At 33.8% G+C, this 14,779-nt stretch overlaps 1 protein-coding gene across 2 annotated transcripts in view; it reads left to right on the top strand.

The window, feature by feature from the left end:
* The first annotated feature begins 4,308 nt into the window (after positions 1-4,308).
* Positions 4,309-14,779, top strand: part of LOC131070428 (metal transporter Nramp3) — a 47,047-nt gene continuing 36,576 nt past the window's right edge. The window contains exons 1-3 of one of the 2 annotated variants that reach the window (XM_059218389.1): positions 4,309-5,256; positions 12,674-12,810; positions 13,000-13,652. In XM_059218389.1, coding sequence (XP_059074372.1) covers positions 4,682-5,256; positions 12,674-12,810; positions 13,000-13,652 — 1,365 coding nt within the window. In that variant the 5' untranslated portion in view covers positions 4,309-4,681. The remainder of the gene's footprint in view (positions 5,257-12,673; positions 12,811-12,999; positions 13,653-14,779) is intronic. The other variant, XM_058005947.2, reaches the window with a different exon arrangement.

Raw genomic sequence — 14,779 nt, 5'->3', positions numbered from 1 at the left:
AATCACATTAGTAGTTTTGGAATAGCTATTTAAAATTGTGGGATTGTTCTACCTCTCAAATTTTGTAAATTTCTATAAATTTCAATAATAGTCATTGAATACAAATCCTAGACTATGCTTTATATTTATGAGAATGTATTTCTACTTAATGTAGCTTCAAGGGATTTCAAGAAGTCCTGTAAAATTTGTAAAAATAAAAGAAATATGATTAGACTCTATGAACATGTTGTCTATGATTTATTGCATTACTATTGAAGACGTAGAAAAATTCTTCAATTAAAATAACTAACTATTTTGTCTCAAATAAAATAATCTAAAGTAAAAATTAACATTAAAAATTAAAAATTCAATATAGCTAAAAAGACACACACACACACACACACAACTTGGTTAGATGTAAATTTGCATTTTTCACATAAAACTCTCTAATTAGAAACCCTCACAACGTTCTCCCCTTCCATTGAACTAAAAACCTTCACAACATCCTCAACTTCCATCTCATCATCAACACCATAACAATTAGAAACCATCAAAATGACATCTAAATGAAGGAAGATCTTCAAACTCTTAGAAATTTCTTCAACAAAACATTGAAGACATAGTTGACACTTTTGAACGATATGCACATGCTACAAGAAAAAAATGAAACACACCTTTGACATAAAAGTGTCATCCTTAATATCATAATTTGATTTATTTATATTTATATGCCATTCCTTTTCTTCAAAATTATTTCTTTATCTCTACCTCATATATATAGAAAACCATAATTTATTCACATATAAACTTATAAATATCCCTATTTATATTCTTTTTCTTTAGTCTTTCTTCTTTTATTTCCTTGTTCTATCCTCTTTTATATATATAAAATTCTCTTACTTATATCTATATGTATATCTATCTTTCTTACTTATATCTAATTTCATGTTTATATAATATTATATTTTTATTGATTTTTTTTTATGCTTTATCTTCTTTATATAATAAAACTATACATTTAAATTTATAAATTTATATTTATACATATTTAAACACAAAATTATGAATACGTAGTTCTATTTTTATATATTTATATTTCTATATATTTATATGAATATTAATTTATTTTTGTTTATATAGTCATACATATATGTATGTATATATACTTTTACTCAAATTATATATTTTTCTTATTTGTTTTTGATAATCTATAGTGTCCCTGCGACCCCCTCACACACACAGATAGGGAGTCGACCTTGGGACCTCATGAACTTAGAGTGGAGGCCTTTGACCAACTACCCCACCCCATTGGGCTATATTTTTCTTACTTTCATTCTTTCATTCTTAGTCTTTGTTTTTCTTTTTTTTATCCAATTTCTTTTGCTCTCTTCCTCTCTGTTTTGCCTTGGTTCTCATGTCATTTTCTCCCCTTCCCCCCTCCATGATGTAGTGCGTCATTTTCTCTAGATCATTATCCCAATAATGGATCATAAAGTATGATCTGCAACGTTGATAGGTAAAAGATACACATAGTCAAATCTAGAAGCTCTCAAATTCATCAAAATGAATATTAGAAACGTAATGTCTTCAATCTTCAATCTTCAATCTCCAATCATCGTGAACTTGCTACCATTAACAATATAGAGACAATATATGTCCAAAATGTTGATGCAAAAATCTACACACAATGAAATCTGAAAATAGCTGATTAAAAAGAACTTCCCTATCAATATATACAAATACAAATAGGCAATGGCTATGCAGCGGACAAAATGGCCCGCGCATGCCATGCCTTCTCCATGGATGCCCCCCATGTCCTGACCGCACAACACTGCACCGCCTTCTATCCTCCTGCGCAAACGTCAATCAAACCGTACACGTCCACCACCATCAATCCATCAGCTCGATAAGTTAAATATTTAATTTTTTAATTTTTATTTATTTTAATATAATTGTATTATAATATATAATTATGTGATTTTAACATATATGTAAATTTTAATAATATTATTTTTTAACTTTTTAAAATACATTAGGTAAATAACAGTTTAATTTTTTAATTATATATATATATTTTTTAATAATAAATTTAATTTAAAAATAAAAGTAAAAAAGTTGTAATTAAGTAAAAATATGTGTAGCTAATATAAAAATTTAACACATATATTAAAAAAATTATTAATATAACTTAAAAATAAAAGTATAATATAATTAAAAAAAGCTTTAAAAAATATAAAAAATATGTGTAACTTGGTTAAATATTTTTAACCAACTTAGTTACTTAGTTCCTTTTATTTTTAGTTTAGTAAATTTTTGATATTTCTTAACTTAAATATGTGTAACTTAGTTACTTAAATATTTTTAACTAAGTAACTTAGTTACTTTTAGTTTATTTTTTAATTTTTTTTTAACTTAAATATGTGTAACTAATCATTAATTTTAACTTACATATGTTAAAATCGCTTAAGTAGTTATATATTATGGATGTTAAAATTTTACATTACTTACACATATTTTAATTTTATTTTTAAGTTATATTAATATTTTTTTAATATATATGTTAAATTTGTATATTTTGTATATTAGTTACATAGACTTAATTACACATATTTTTACTTTTATTTTTAAATGAAAAAATATCAAAAATATATATTTTTGGTCATGTGTTCACAATAGATATGAACTTTAAATACAGATGTGGTGTATGGTACTCCATAGAAACATCTATTGATCACGTAATCATATGTACATTTCACAATCCATCATTTGCCGAGTCTATTTACTAAACTTAATTGTCATGTACTCTAACTCGAAACTTCTTTGAAGGTTGATGTTTGATCTATAAACATTTTAATCATTATCTTTGCTCTAATATTAGGATTTATAATACATACGAACTATACAATAGACCTATAATATCATATGTTAGCATCGTGTTTTTAAATAATTCTTCCATGATGTCCATTAACATCATGGTCTCACATAAATTACAAATCACTATCATCCCCATGAAAAGTTCAATTTTATATACCTAGATATATTTTTTGTTATCAATTTTAAAAGAAGAAGCATTTAAGTTACATATATATCTTATGAACATGAATTAAAAACACCAAGTGATAGTAGTTTTTTCCTTTAATCCTGGTACATGTCTGACATGTTGAATAGTTTTTACTACTCCATCAAACATCTTGACTCTTACACATATTTTTGATATTTTTTCATTTAAAAATAAAAGTAAAAATATGTGTAATTAAGTATATGTAACTAATATACAAAATATACAAATTTAACATATATATTAAAAAAATATTAATATAACTTAAAAATAAAATCAAAATATGTGTAAGTAATGTAAAATTTTAACATCCATAATATATAACTAATTAAGCGATTTTAACATATGTAAGTTAAAATTAATGATTAGTTACACAATAAACTAAAAGTAACTAAGTTACTTAGTTAAAAATATTTAAGTAACTAAGTTACACATATTTAAGTTAAGAAATATCAAAAATTTGCTAAACTAAAAATAAAAGGAACTAAGTAACTAAGTTAGTTAAAAATATTTAACCAAGTTACACAAATTTTTTATATTTTTTAAAGCTTCTTTTTAATTATATTATATTTTATATTAATAATTTTTTTAATATATGTGTTAAATTTTTATATTAGTTACACATATTTTTACTTAATTACAACTTTTTTACTTTTATTTTTAAATTAAATTTATTATTAAAAAAAGAAATATATAATTAAAAAATTAAACTGTTATTTACCTAATGTATTTTAAATAGTTTAAAAATAATATTAATAAAATTTACATATATGTTAAAATCACATAATTATATATTATAATACAATTATATTAAAATAAATAAAAATAAAAAAATTAAATATATAACTTATCGAGCTGATGGATTGATGGTGGTGGACGTGTACGGTTTGATTGGACAGTGATTGGCCGTTCCCGACGTTTGCGCAGGAAGACGGAAGGTGGTGCAGTACCGTGCGATCAGGACATGGGGGGCATCCATGGAGAAGGCATGGCATGCGCGGGCCATTTTGTCCGCTGCATAGCCATTGCCATACAAATACAAACCGTGAAGAAATCCATATCTTTAGCCAGAAGGACCCACATTGTCTCCACCTAGAGCCAAAGGCTAGGGTTAGCAATATCCCTATCCACCATAGCCCTGAGATCAACTACTTCCTCCTCAAGACTCACGCCTTTTCCACTACTTAAAAAACTTAGGTATCCATCACAACAACTTTACTAATAAAAATTGAATACTCTGAATTTTCAAATATTCTACGTGTTAAGACCCTCGACAAGTTAAAAGCGGCTGGCATGAAGCATCTTGGGGCCGAAAGAAACAATATTAAAGTAAGGAATGTCATGTCTTGTTCGGCCTGGTTGGTTTGAAAAACTAGATGATTGTCACGTGCTTGAAACCCTAGTTGAGCTTAAATTGGTCTGGGTTTGGTTAAGTTGCGTGAAGAGGGCTGTCTAAACTTGACACGCTGCTACGCGTGCGGCAAGCGTTAGAGGCACAAGCACTGCGCATCCGATGTGGACAGACAAATTATCTCCCATTTGCAGTTCGACCGAGGAGAATTTTGCTCAAATCATTTGGCTCTATAATTACAAATAAGAACAATTATTTCCCTGTTTATCCGAGCAGAGAACTTCAAATCAGCTATGGCAGAAAAATCATCTGATGAAACAATAACTTCAATTTTGCTGGAGGATGAATCAAGGCGAGCGAGAAGCCAGAGGCTGGATTCGCTGCTTGAAGAACGAGCTTATGATTCAAGCGAAAAAGTTCGAGTAGTGACAGAAGGAAAGGAGGAAGAAGAAAGATTCTTGGATGAGGGCAATGCGCCCCCATTCTCTTGGAGAAAGCTATGGCTGTTCACAGGCCCCGGGTTTTTGATGAGCATAGCGTTTTTGGATCCGGGAAATTTGGAAGGGGATTTGCAGGCGGGAGCTGTTGCTGGATATTCTTTGCTATGGCTCTTATTGTGGGCGACTGTTATGGGGTTGATAATTCAGCTGCTGGCTGCTCGATTGGGCGTCGCCACTGGGTGCCATCTGGCGGAAATTTGCAGAGAAGAGTATCCGCTGTGGGCTAGGCTTGTGCTGTGGCTTATGGCTGAGGTTGCTCTCATTGGGGCCGACATTCAGGAAGTTATTGGCAGTGCAATCGCTCTGAGCATTTTAACCAATGGATATCTGCCCCTTTGGGCTGGCGTCCTGATTACTGCACTCGACTGGTACCTTATTTCCTTTTTTAGTCTTTTCATGTTTAAAGTTGCTCGTTTTCTGCAACTTGGATGATGCAAGGGAAACTGTTTCCTGCTAAATATATATATATATATACCTACAAAATTATAAAAGCTGCTCATTTTCTGGTAAAGGTAATTTCTTTTCATGAATTGGATTCTTATCTAGTTAAGCTGTTGGATACAAAGAAAAATAATCTGTCAAAATCTCTCTGAGTTAAACCTGACTTAATCACCTCTCAAAAAATAAAAAATTAGTAAATGAAACATACCATAATTTGCACTTATTAAACTCAACCAGTTAATCATACCATAATCTGCACCGATTAAACCAAAAATACCATAATCTGCTAATCGCATGCCAAGTTTGAATATTGAAATTTGATAGTTTCGTAGGCGTTTAAATCGAGGTCGACATAGGAAACTTTTTATACAAGCCGTCGGAGGTTCAAATCCGCGGAGGAGCACCATACAGATAAAATTGATATTTCCCGCTGTATCTCTTGTAAATATTGAGAAATATTGAACGATATTATTGGTTATTGGCTTCAGTCACACTGACTATCTTCAACAAATTTAGCGTCACTGAAGAAGTTTTTACCATCAAATAAATTTAAAAATAAACAATATTTTTACGCTGTTGGAAGTTAAATTTTTTTCATAGAACCTTTGGTCATAACGTAGAAGAATGCAAAACAAAAAATAGAACTTTGTAAAGATGCATTGTTTTGAGTCGCCCGAGGTTTGAAACGTCCAAATAATACTCAATTTTAACTAAAATTCTGGATTAAATGTAATTTATCTTGCAACAATATTTTACGCATTGAATTCTTCAGGTATCGGGCTTTTCATTTTTTGTTTTTCGATGTAAAATTATGCTACGAGAAGAGAACGTGTTTGAAGTAGTCGGAGCTTTGAATTCTCCAAGGAGCACAAAGCAGCGAAAAACTGTTCGCGCAATTTTCAGTTAAATTTTAATTTTCTTGATGGATTGAAGCCTAAAGAGGCACGATAAGTTTCAGTTTAGATTTAATTTTTTTGATGGAACAAACCGAAGGTGTTTTTAGATACTTAAGACATCTGATTATTTTGTAAAGTTGAAACAAATTCTGTAGACAGAACTTGTTTTTAAGCTGTCGGGGGTTTGAAACTTCCAGAAGTACACAACAGAGCATATCCTTCCGATGTTCAATCCTTGCAGGGGTACTGCGGTTTAATTAAATATTGACTAAAATTAAATTTGAAAGAGAACGTATTTTTGTTTAAGTCATCAGGGGTTCAAATCCTTCCAGAACAACGCCAGCATAAGATTCTAATAATACCGATTCTCGGATCAAACTGTATCAGTCTCAATTTTCTTATTTAAGGTGAACACATATAAATCGCCAGCGGTTAAAATCCATCCATGAGCCAAACTCGAGTAAACTTCATTTCTCTTCGCATGTTTAAGGAAACGAGTTAATATTATTTTTTTTGTCGGAGACAAAATATGTATATTGTTTATATAAAGATTGGCCAGGTTTTGGAACATTTACCGTCCTCGGCGGTTCTGAATTCGAGTTCTTTTGGAGCGCCACAAATTAAGTAAAAATAAAAATGTCAGGGAAAATATGAATTTAATTAGTTAGAGTTCCTTCTGTTTGTTATACAATAAAGCGAAAATTTAACTCTATTTTTGCAGAGAGGCAATAGTTTCGTATTTACGATTTTAAAGGTTATCTAGGCTATTAAACAGATTTTTTTTCATAAACAGGGAACTTATGAGGATATGGGCAACAATGATATTTGACTTTCCTTTCTTTGATTACCACCAAGAATATGGTGAGCTGGGTAAATTGCCTTTGCCATTTGCGCAGCAATAATTTTGTTTCATATGCAGGATTTCCCAAAAAAAAAAAAAAAAAATTCGGCCAAGACAATCAATTTGTAAAGCTTACACTGGATTGTGGGAGTGGTATCTGTGTCTCTCCATGACTAGGAAATCCGAGACATCCCTCGAAGCTTTTCAATGTCTTCTACAATTTGAATTGAATTTGAAAAAATGGAAAAGAATTAAAAAAAAGTTGAAGGAAATGCCTAAGAAAATGGAAAACAATAAAAAACAAAAAAGTAAAGGAAATGCTTAAGGAAGGACCCAACCAAGCCATATCTGTTAAGTCAGTGAAACAAAAGAGAAGTGCCAACTCTTTGATGTAAAGCTCCTGCCGTAAGAAACAAACAGTAAACAAAAACAAAGAGAGAATGAAATATCTTAGGTCCTAAGCCTTCCAAGGATGGGCCGGGCATTTCTGTTCATTCTAACTTACTAACGACTAGGGAATTTCTAAAGCCATGCAAAACATATCACCAGGATTTTGAAGTAAATAAATTATAGATTTGGCTTATATATATATCAAGGCTAAGCAGGCATCAATTTGGTGTATAAGAACCACCGTGTTCACTTTATTGTGTAGTGCTGGGTTTTAGCCTTAAGTCCAAGCTCGGCAGTAAATCAAACCTTGCCTATCCTTCACTGACCAAAGCATGTATACATACATATAATGCATAATTCTTGGCATATATAATAGATGCATATATATTTACATGTAATTATACATATACACATATATACAGGAGCAAAGATGAACTACTCGCCACTCGGCAAAACTTGCCAAGGCCTGAAAAAAAAACCTCGGGAAAAACTCGGCAACTTTAAAACACGCTTATATTTAATTAAAAATGCATTTTTTTTGCAAAATTTAATGAGAAGATGCATCCAATGAGTCAATAAATGAGAACACAAAAGAAACAAGCTGATTCTAGATATATTTAATTGCAAAGTGTCTACAAAATCGCATCCTCATGAGGAATGCTGATGGCTGGAAGCTTGGAAGCAAATTAGTAAATTGTTTTTGTAAAACCAAAAGTAAATACATCATTACAATTACAACTTCCTCTTCCCAGCTCTAGCAAAAACTAGGGGAGAGGTAGAACTAGAGGATCTAGTCCTAGAAGTCTGCAGTGGGCGTGACTGTGCCTCCTTGCTCGGTATGGCTGGCTCGTCCTCCATCCTGGATGAAGCTATGTCTCCACTTGCTTTTGGGCTTCTGGCATTGGCAATGACTCCTCATCCTCATCCTCTTCCTCCTCAATGTCATCCAACGTGAAACCAAATCCACCCCCCTCCTCCTCCATAGCTTGCCTCTCCAAATCAGTGATGTCATCCTCGGAAAACAATGGAGGCTGCTCTTGTGATGTCCAATCACTGTAAGGATCTATCATCCAAGTCAATTGGACCACCTTCTACTTCCTCTACCTTCCTTACGGGCAATCGAAGATTATATTGCACGAAGACAATGTCATTGAGGTGTTTCTGTGCTAACTTGCTCTTCTTCTTTGTGTGGATTGCTTCAAACAATCTCCAATTGCGCTCACAATTGGATGAACTACAAGGCTGACATAAGATTTTGAGGGCAAATGTTTTGAGATGTGGGGTGTTTCCACCCCAATTTTGGCACCAAGCATCTGCAAATTTTTTTTTTTTTGAAAAGTTAGAAAGCAAAGAGAAAAGAGAAAATATAAGTTATCAATCACTTTAGATCCCAAAATCCAAATGGCAAATGTTATACCTGAGGATTGAGTGGTTCTTCCTCTCCTAGCCAGCTCTGAAGAGAATAGCTTCCCCTTGCTTCCTCATAATTTTGGAGTTCGCCCACAATGAGGTCTCTCTCCTCAACAACGAGTATCATCCTTTGAATGCATGTAGTGAGGCCCTCCATGACCTCTCCATTAGGATCTGAGTAAGAACCCCCGAACTTAAAACGAGGGTTGAGGAAGTACTTTGCTGCATGAATGGGTTGGTGGAGCTGATTGTTCCACCTCTTATTTAATTTCCCAAATGGGATCAAATTTGAGTCTATCCCCTTTGTAGTAATTTTTGATAGACTCCTTGACCCTATCAATGGCCTCATAAATATACCCCATTGGGGTTTTATCCCCATCCACCAAGCGGAGAACTCTAACCAAGGGCTCTGACACCTACAATTGAAAAATACAAATTACAAAAAGATTAATTAATGAAGTTACAAATTAGTAATGAGAGACTTGAATCAAGAATAATTAAAAATTAAAGTTTTGAAGTTATTTTCACAATCTCTGCAACCCTTTGTGCAAATTGGCTGTCAAAGACTATGCATGCGACGACCTCTCCTTCAGCCTTCTTTGAATAAGGTGAGTTTAGCCATGCTTCACTCACAAACATTTGTTTCAAAGAATTCAATGCAACAAGAATGCTTTGCAATGTCAATAAAATCGTTGCAAACCTTGTGACACCAACTCTCACCAAATCTTTCCCTTGGGTGTGCTCTCTCATCAAATGTGGAACCCAAGGGTGATTGTAAATATATTTCGTGATCCTCCTTGCATCTTCCACAACTGGAGTCACCCACTCAAGTTTCCCTATGTCCTCCAAAAGAAGGTCAAGGACATGTGCTGCACAAGGTGTCCAAAAAAGAGTGGGGTGCCTCTCTTGGAGGATTCTACCTGCAAAAGAAGTTATTCTTAAGAAAGATGCAACCAAGAAAACAAAGCCACAACAAATGAAAATATTGCTAAAGGTGATAATTCAAAAGGATTCTATCTGCTGCCACATATGCTGCTGCATTATTTGTGATGATTTGCACCACATTCTCTACTCCCACCTCCATGACAACGTGCTTCAACATTCCAGCCAATGTTTTTGCATTTTTCACCTTACTGGAGGCATCAATCGATTTCAAGAACACTTCATTGTCCTTGCAAGCAACCAAACAATTAATGATGGTGCAATTCTTGCCATCTGTCCACGCATCAGAAAGAATGGTACAACCATATTTTGTCCATTCATTTTTTTGGTCCTCCACCATTTCTTTTGCCCTGACAACTGTATTTGTGAGCAACCTACAAGAACAAAGTGAAATTAGGTCTTAGTACACAATTTTGATTTAATAAACAAGAAATCTAAAAACAATTAAAAATGAAATCAAGCGGACTATTTAGTAATTTACTAACCTCCCACTCAAATCGTTGAGAGAAGGGGCCTTGTACCCCTTTCCTGCAACTGTCATTGTGGTCACCAAATTCAGCCAATAAGGATTGTCTGCCACATTGAATGGAATGTTGTTGAAGTACCAAAAATCAGCTACTGCAATGTCGGTTTTCTCATGTGCCTCCCTATTCCATCCAGTGGCCTCTAATGATGGTTGTGCTCCAGGTATGTTCTTGGGCACAAAATAATCACCTATGGACCCTGATTATGATGCAGCAGTGCCACTGCCAGCCCTAGGTACTCTACTAGAGGAAGCAGAAGCAATGGGTGAGGTGGTGGTGGGTTTGCGGATACGTGGGCCATGCTAAGAGCCCGCTATGCCCTCAAGTGCTTCTTGTTCTTCTTCAATGTCAATAGAAGCACCTTGAGATTCAGCTATGGCTGATCTCATGGCTAGCTTTGCCCTCTCCCTTTGCAATTTCTTCTCTTCCCCAGCTGCAAGTAGGGTATTCATTTGTCTTTTTATTTCAGGATTGGTCCCTTGGCATTTTCTAGCATCATGCCTGTCTATGCCTGCAAGGTGGTATTTGAGGCGGTTGATGCCTCCATGAAGTATTTTTTCACACTTGATGCAAATAACTGTCTCAGGATCCGGTCCCTCATAGGCATACCTCCAAGCCCTATCTCTAGCACCTTTAGAACGGGTGCCTATATATCTATATGGGCATGGTTCTAGTGGCCAATTAGAACTTGCCATAATTAATGCTCAGTTAACTTACACATACAAAGTGAAAAAAGAAAGTTAACATTTTAGTTAAACAATTTAGCAAACTATCTAAATTAGTTGAAAAAAATTTAGACATCATTCAAAGTTAAAAAAAAAAAAACTATTAGGGTTTGATTTTTTTTTTGAAAACTAAAGATTCTTCAAAAAAATAGTGAAAAAATCAACAAAATGTGTCAAAACTAGTGTTAAATCTTGTTCAAATAACTGAAAAAGATTTTAGACTACTTAGGAATGATTTTTGATTCATCTAGATGCAACAAAAATAAACAAAATGTTTTAAAAAAGCATAGAAAAAAAATAAAAAAACCAACCTGGGAATTTGATTTTTCTTGAAAAACCACCTCAAATCCCCTTCAAATCCACTTGGAATTGGCAAGAATAGCTGGAAATCACCTTGCAAGAGTGTTGGAGTCACTCTTCCCCCTTCTCAGCAAAAAACCCAAGCTAAAATGATGATATAAGATGTGTTTTTGCCGTTTTTGTCTATTATGCTGTTACGGCCGAGTTTTTTTTCTCAGACTTGCCGAGTTTTTGTCTCGGACTTGCCAAGTTTTTGACTTTGTTAATTCGGCGAGTTTTTGTCAAAAACTCGCTGAGTACTCTGCGAGCGGGCCATCTAACTCGCCGAGTACTTTGCGAGCGGGCCATCTATGTACAGAAGTATGCAGGTAGATAGTACATCTCATATTTATGTTATGTAACCTCTAGCTATGTACCTTAGGACCTTGATTCTTGAAAATGGCTTCCCTCTACCAATACCTTCATATCCTGGTAACTAAGGCTTATATATCTTTGAGCTGGCTACATCTGCATCTAATATTTGTGGTTGTACCCATGCAAATTATATTAGATAAGCAGTCTCCTGCATATTGGATGAGTTCAAACTTAAATTAAGCTTGGTGAGCTGATTTCTATAGATTATGATCCAGCCTTACATGAGCATACCAGGATCCAGCCTAAAATAAGAAGGAATTTGCATACTGAGTTACTTTTGTGATCGACGTTCCATTCTTACAAGCTGATTGATATCAAGAGTCGAATTTGGCAGGCAGCATCTTAAGTTAAGGCAAAAAGAAACTCTTAAATGTAACTTTCTTAGGATATGATTTAAATAATCTAGCTATCTTTAAAATTCATAATTTGTGTACTATCTTTTATCTAAGGGATAACATTTGTGTTTTTATTTTATAATGGACATTGGAAACAATCTGGGCCCATTTTTGAGGTTTTATAGTGCTTTGTAGACTTTAAAAACAATTATTTATTATAACCATGATAAATACAACTGCTGTGAACCGGTGATAAATACACTCAGGAATGCTAGAGCAAACCCACTCACCTAAAAATGAACTAAAGTAACTCATCTCGGTTTTTTCTGTTGTAACTTACTTATTTCTCAGTGCTAATGACTGAAATTATAATTTCAAATAATAAACATTGTATATTTTTTTGGTAATGGACTGCTATATGTGTGATTTTACTGTTGTAACTTACTTATTTCTCAGTGCTAATGACTGAAATTATAATTTCAAATAATAAACATTGTATATTTTTTTGGTAATGGACTGCTATATGTGGGATTTCACTAACTTGAATGCTCATGATGTTGGTGACAGTTTTATATTCTTGCTTCTTGAAAACTATGGAGTGAGGAAGCTGGAGGCACTGTTTGCATTATTTATTGGAACAATGGCACTTTCATTTGCATGGATGTTTGGTGAAACTAAGCCAAATGGAATGGAATTGCTGCTAGGTAATCTTTTGTACTGACAATATATGTGTTCATCCCTTGCCATTAACAGTAAGCTGATATCTGCTGTTGACAGTAAGCAGATAGGTGGGAGGTGTTTGCAATTTCCTAATTTCTTTTTTTTTAATCTTTTCAAAATGTCCAGGACACTAACTTTTAGCCATCTTTCTGATGGATGAATACATGCTGCAGGGCTTATAATCCCACGCATAAATAAAAATGCTATCAAGCAGGCTGTGAGTGTTGTAGGCTGTATTATTATGCCCCACAATATTTATCTGCATTCAGCTCTTGTACAATCACGAATGGTTGATACATCTAGAAGAGGCCGAGTCCAGGAAGCACTTAATTACTTCTCTATTGAAGCAGGTCTTGCACTTCTAGTATCCTTCATGATCAATTTATTTGTTACAACAGTCTTTGCAAAGGGATTCTATGGCACGGAAGCTTCTGGAGATATAGGCCTTGCGAATGCTGGAACTTACCTTCAACAGCGGTATGGAGGAGGATTATTTCCAATCCTTTATATCTGGGGGATTGGGTTACTAGCAGCTGGACAGAGCAGTACTATAACAGGGACATATGCAGGGCAGTTTATCATGGCTGGTTTTCTTAATCTTCGTATAAAGAAATGGCTAAGAGCATTAATCACTAGAAGCTTTGCAATTGTGCCAACTGTTATTGTTGCTCTAATCTTTGATTCTTCTGAAGGCACGCTGGATGCATTAAATGAATGGCTTAATGTTCTTCAGGCCATGCAAATTCCATTTGCTCTCATTCCCCTTCTATGCCTTGTATCCAAGGAGCATGTTATGGGTTCTTTCATGATTGGCAGAACCCTTAAGGTAAGTGTTAATCAAATTAGTTTGTTAAGAATTTCAATTTGTCTATTATCATGGGTTTGATGAAAAAACTGTAGCATGAATTTGTTTTAAATCCATCTAAGTGCTTTAGATTATTAGAACAAAAGTGCTGTGAACTGTACCATATGGAATTTTATTGCTTAATTGAGAAAAATGTTTACAGCTTTTTACATTCTTCATGACAATATGTCCTATGGTTAATACTTATTGAATTATATATTTTTTTTTGATGGTTTATGAGCTTAGTTGCCAGGTTTTGTTGAAAATGTTGCCATATTGGTAGAATTCAGTGTGGGTTTTTGTTTCGAGCTGGGATGGCTTGGAGTTCACCCAAGGTTTGGGAAACCTAGATACCTTGTGGGTCCCACAGGGTACTTAGGTCAAACCTTGGGCAAACTTGTGATGTCCCCATTTTTTTTTAGCTATTTTTATTTACAAGCTTTTTTCCAACTCTTGTTATGATCCAAATTCCAAACAGTTTGGTGTTTGATGAGGGGAACTCCTAGGTTCTTGGAGCATGTGGGTTATGTTCTACATGGATGTTTGTTGTTGGCAGTGGGCTCAGTTGGTCTTGAGGACTCTTATGACACTTTCCGAAGTGAATTTCGGGTTCTGATGTGTTCTCCAAACTTCTTGGAGAGAGATTCTATTTATAAAAAGTCATTCAATCGACCCCAATTATCATTATTCATCATTAGTATCATCCCAGTATGGTCAGATTTTGATTCCAATGCTATTCAAAAGTTTTTGCAACCTGGATGAATTATTGAGCTAATTATTTCACTAAGGTTGCTTAATTTTATAATTTGAAAAGCAACTTAGTGTAATAGCTCATTGGAAAGGAAATTAAAAGTTTTCAATCATGGACACTTGAAAAAGGAACCTTGCATATCAAATATAATTATTATCTCATAAAAGAGTCTTTTGGAGAAAAAAATGGATTATTTTATTAAGAAGTAAATTTTAAAATATATATCTTCTAGAAAGTTTGACGAAAAATGTATAAAAGAAGATTTAGAGAGCTAATTTGATCATGCCGATTATTTTATCTCATCTTGTGAAACCTTGTGGTTTTGTGGGATTGAATTTGATTCATCTCAGCCTTGAAG

This window comes from Cryptomeria japonica, chromosome 3 (assembly GCF_030272615.1).
Source record: "Cryptomeria japonica chromosome 3, Sugi_1.0, whole genome shotgun sequence".
NCBI lineage: Eukaryota > Viridiplantae > Streptophyta > Pinopsida > Cupressales > Cupressaceae > Cryptomeria > Cryptomeria japonica.
Note: the sequence above shows the minus strand (reverse complement) of the source record. Positions and strands in the feature narration are given on the sequence as shown.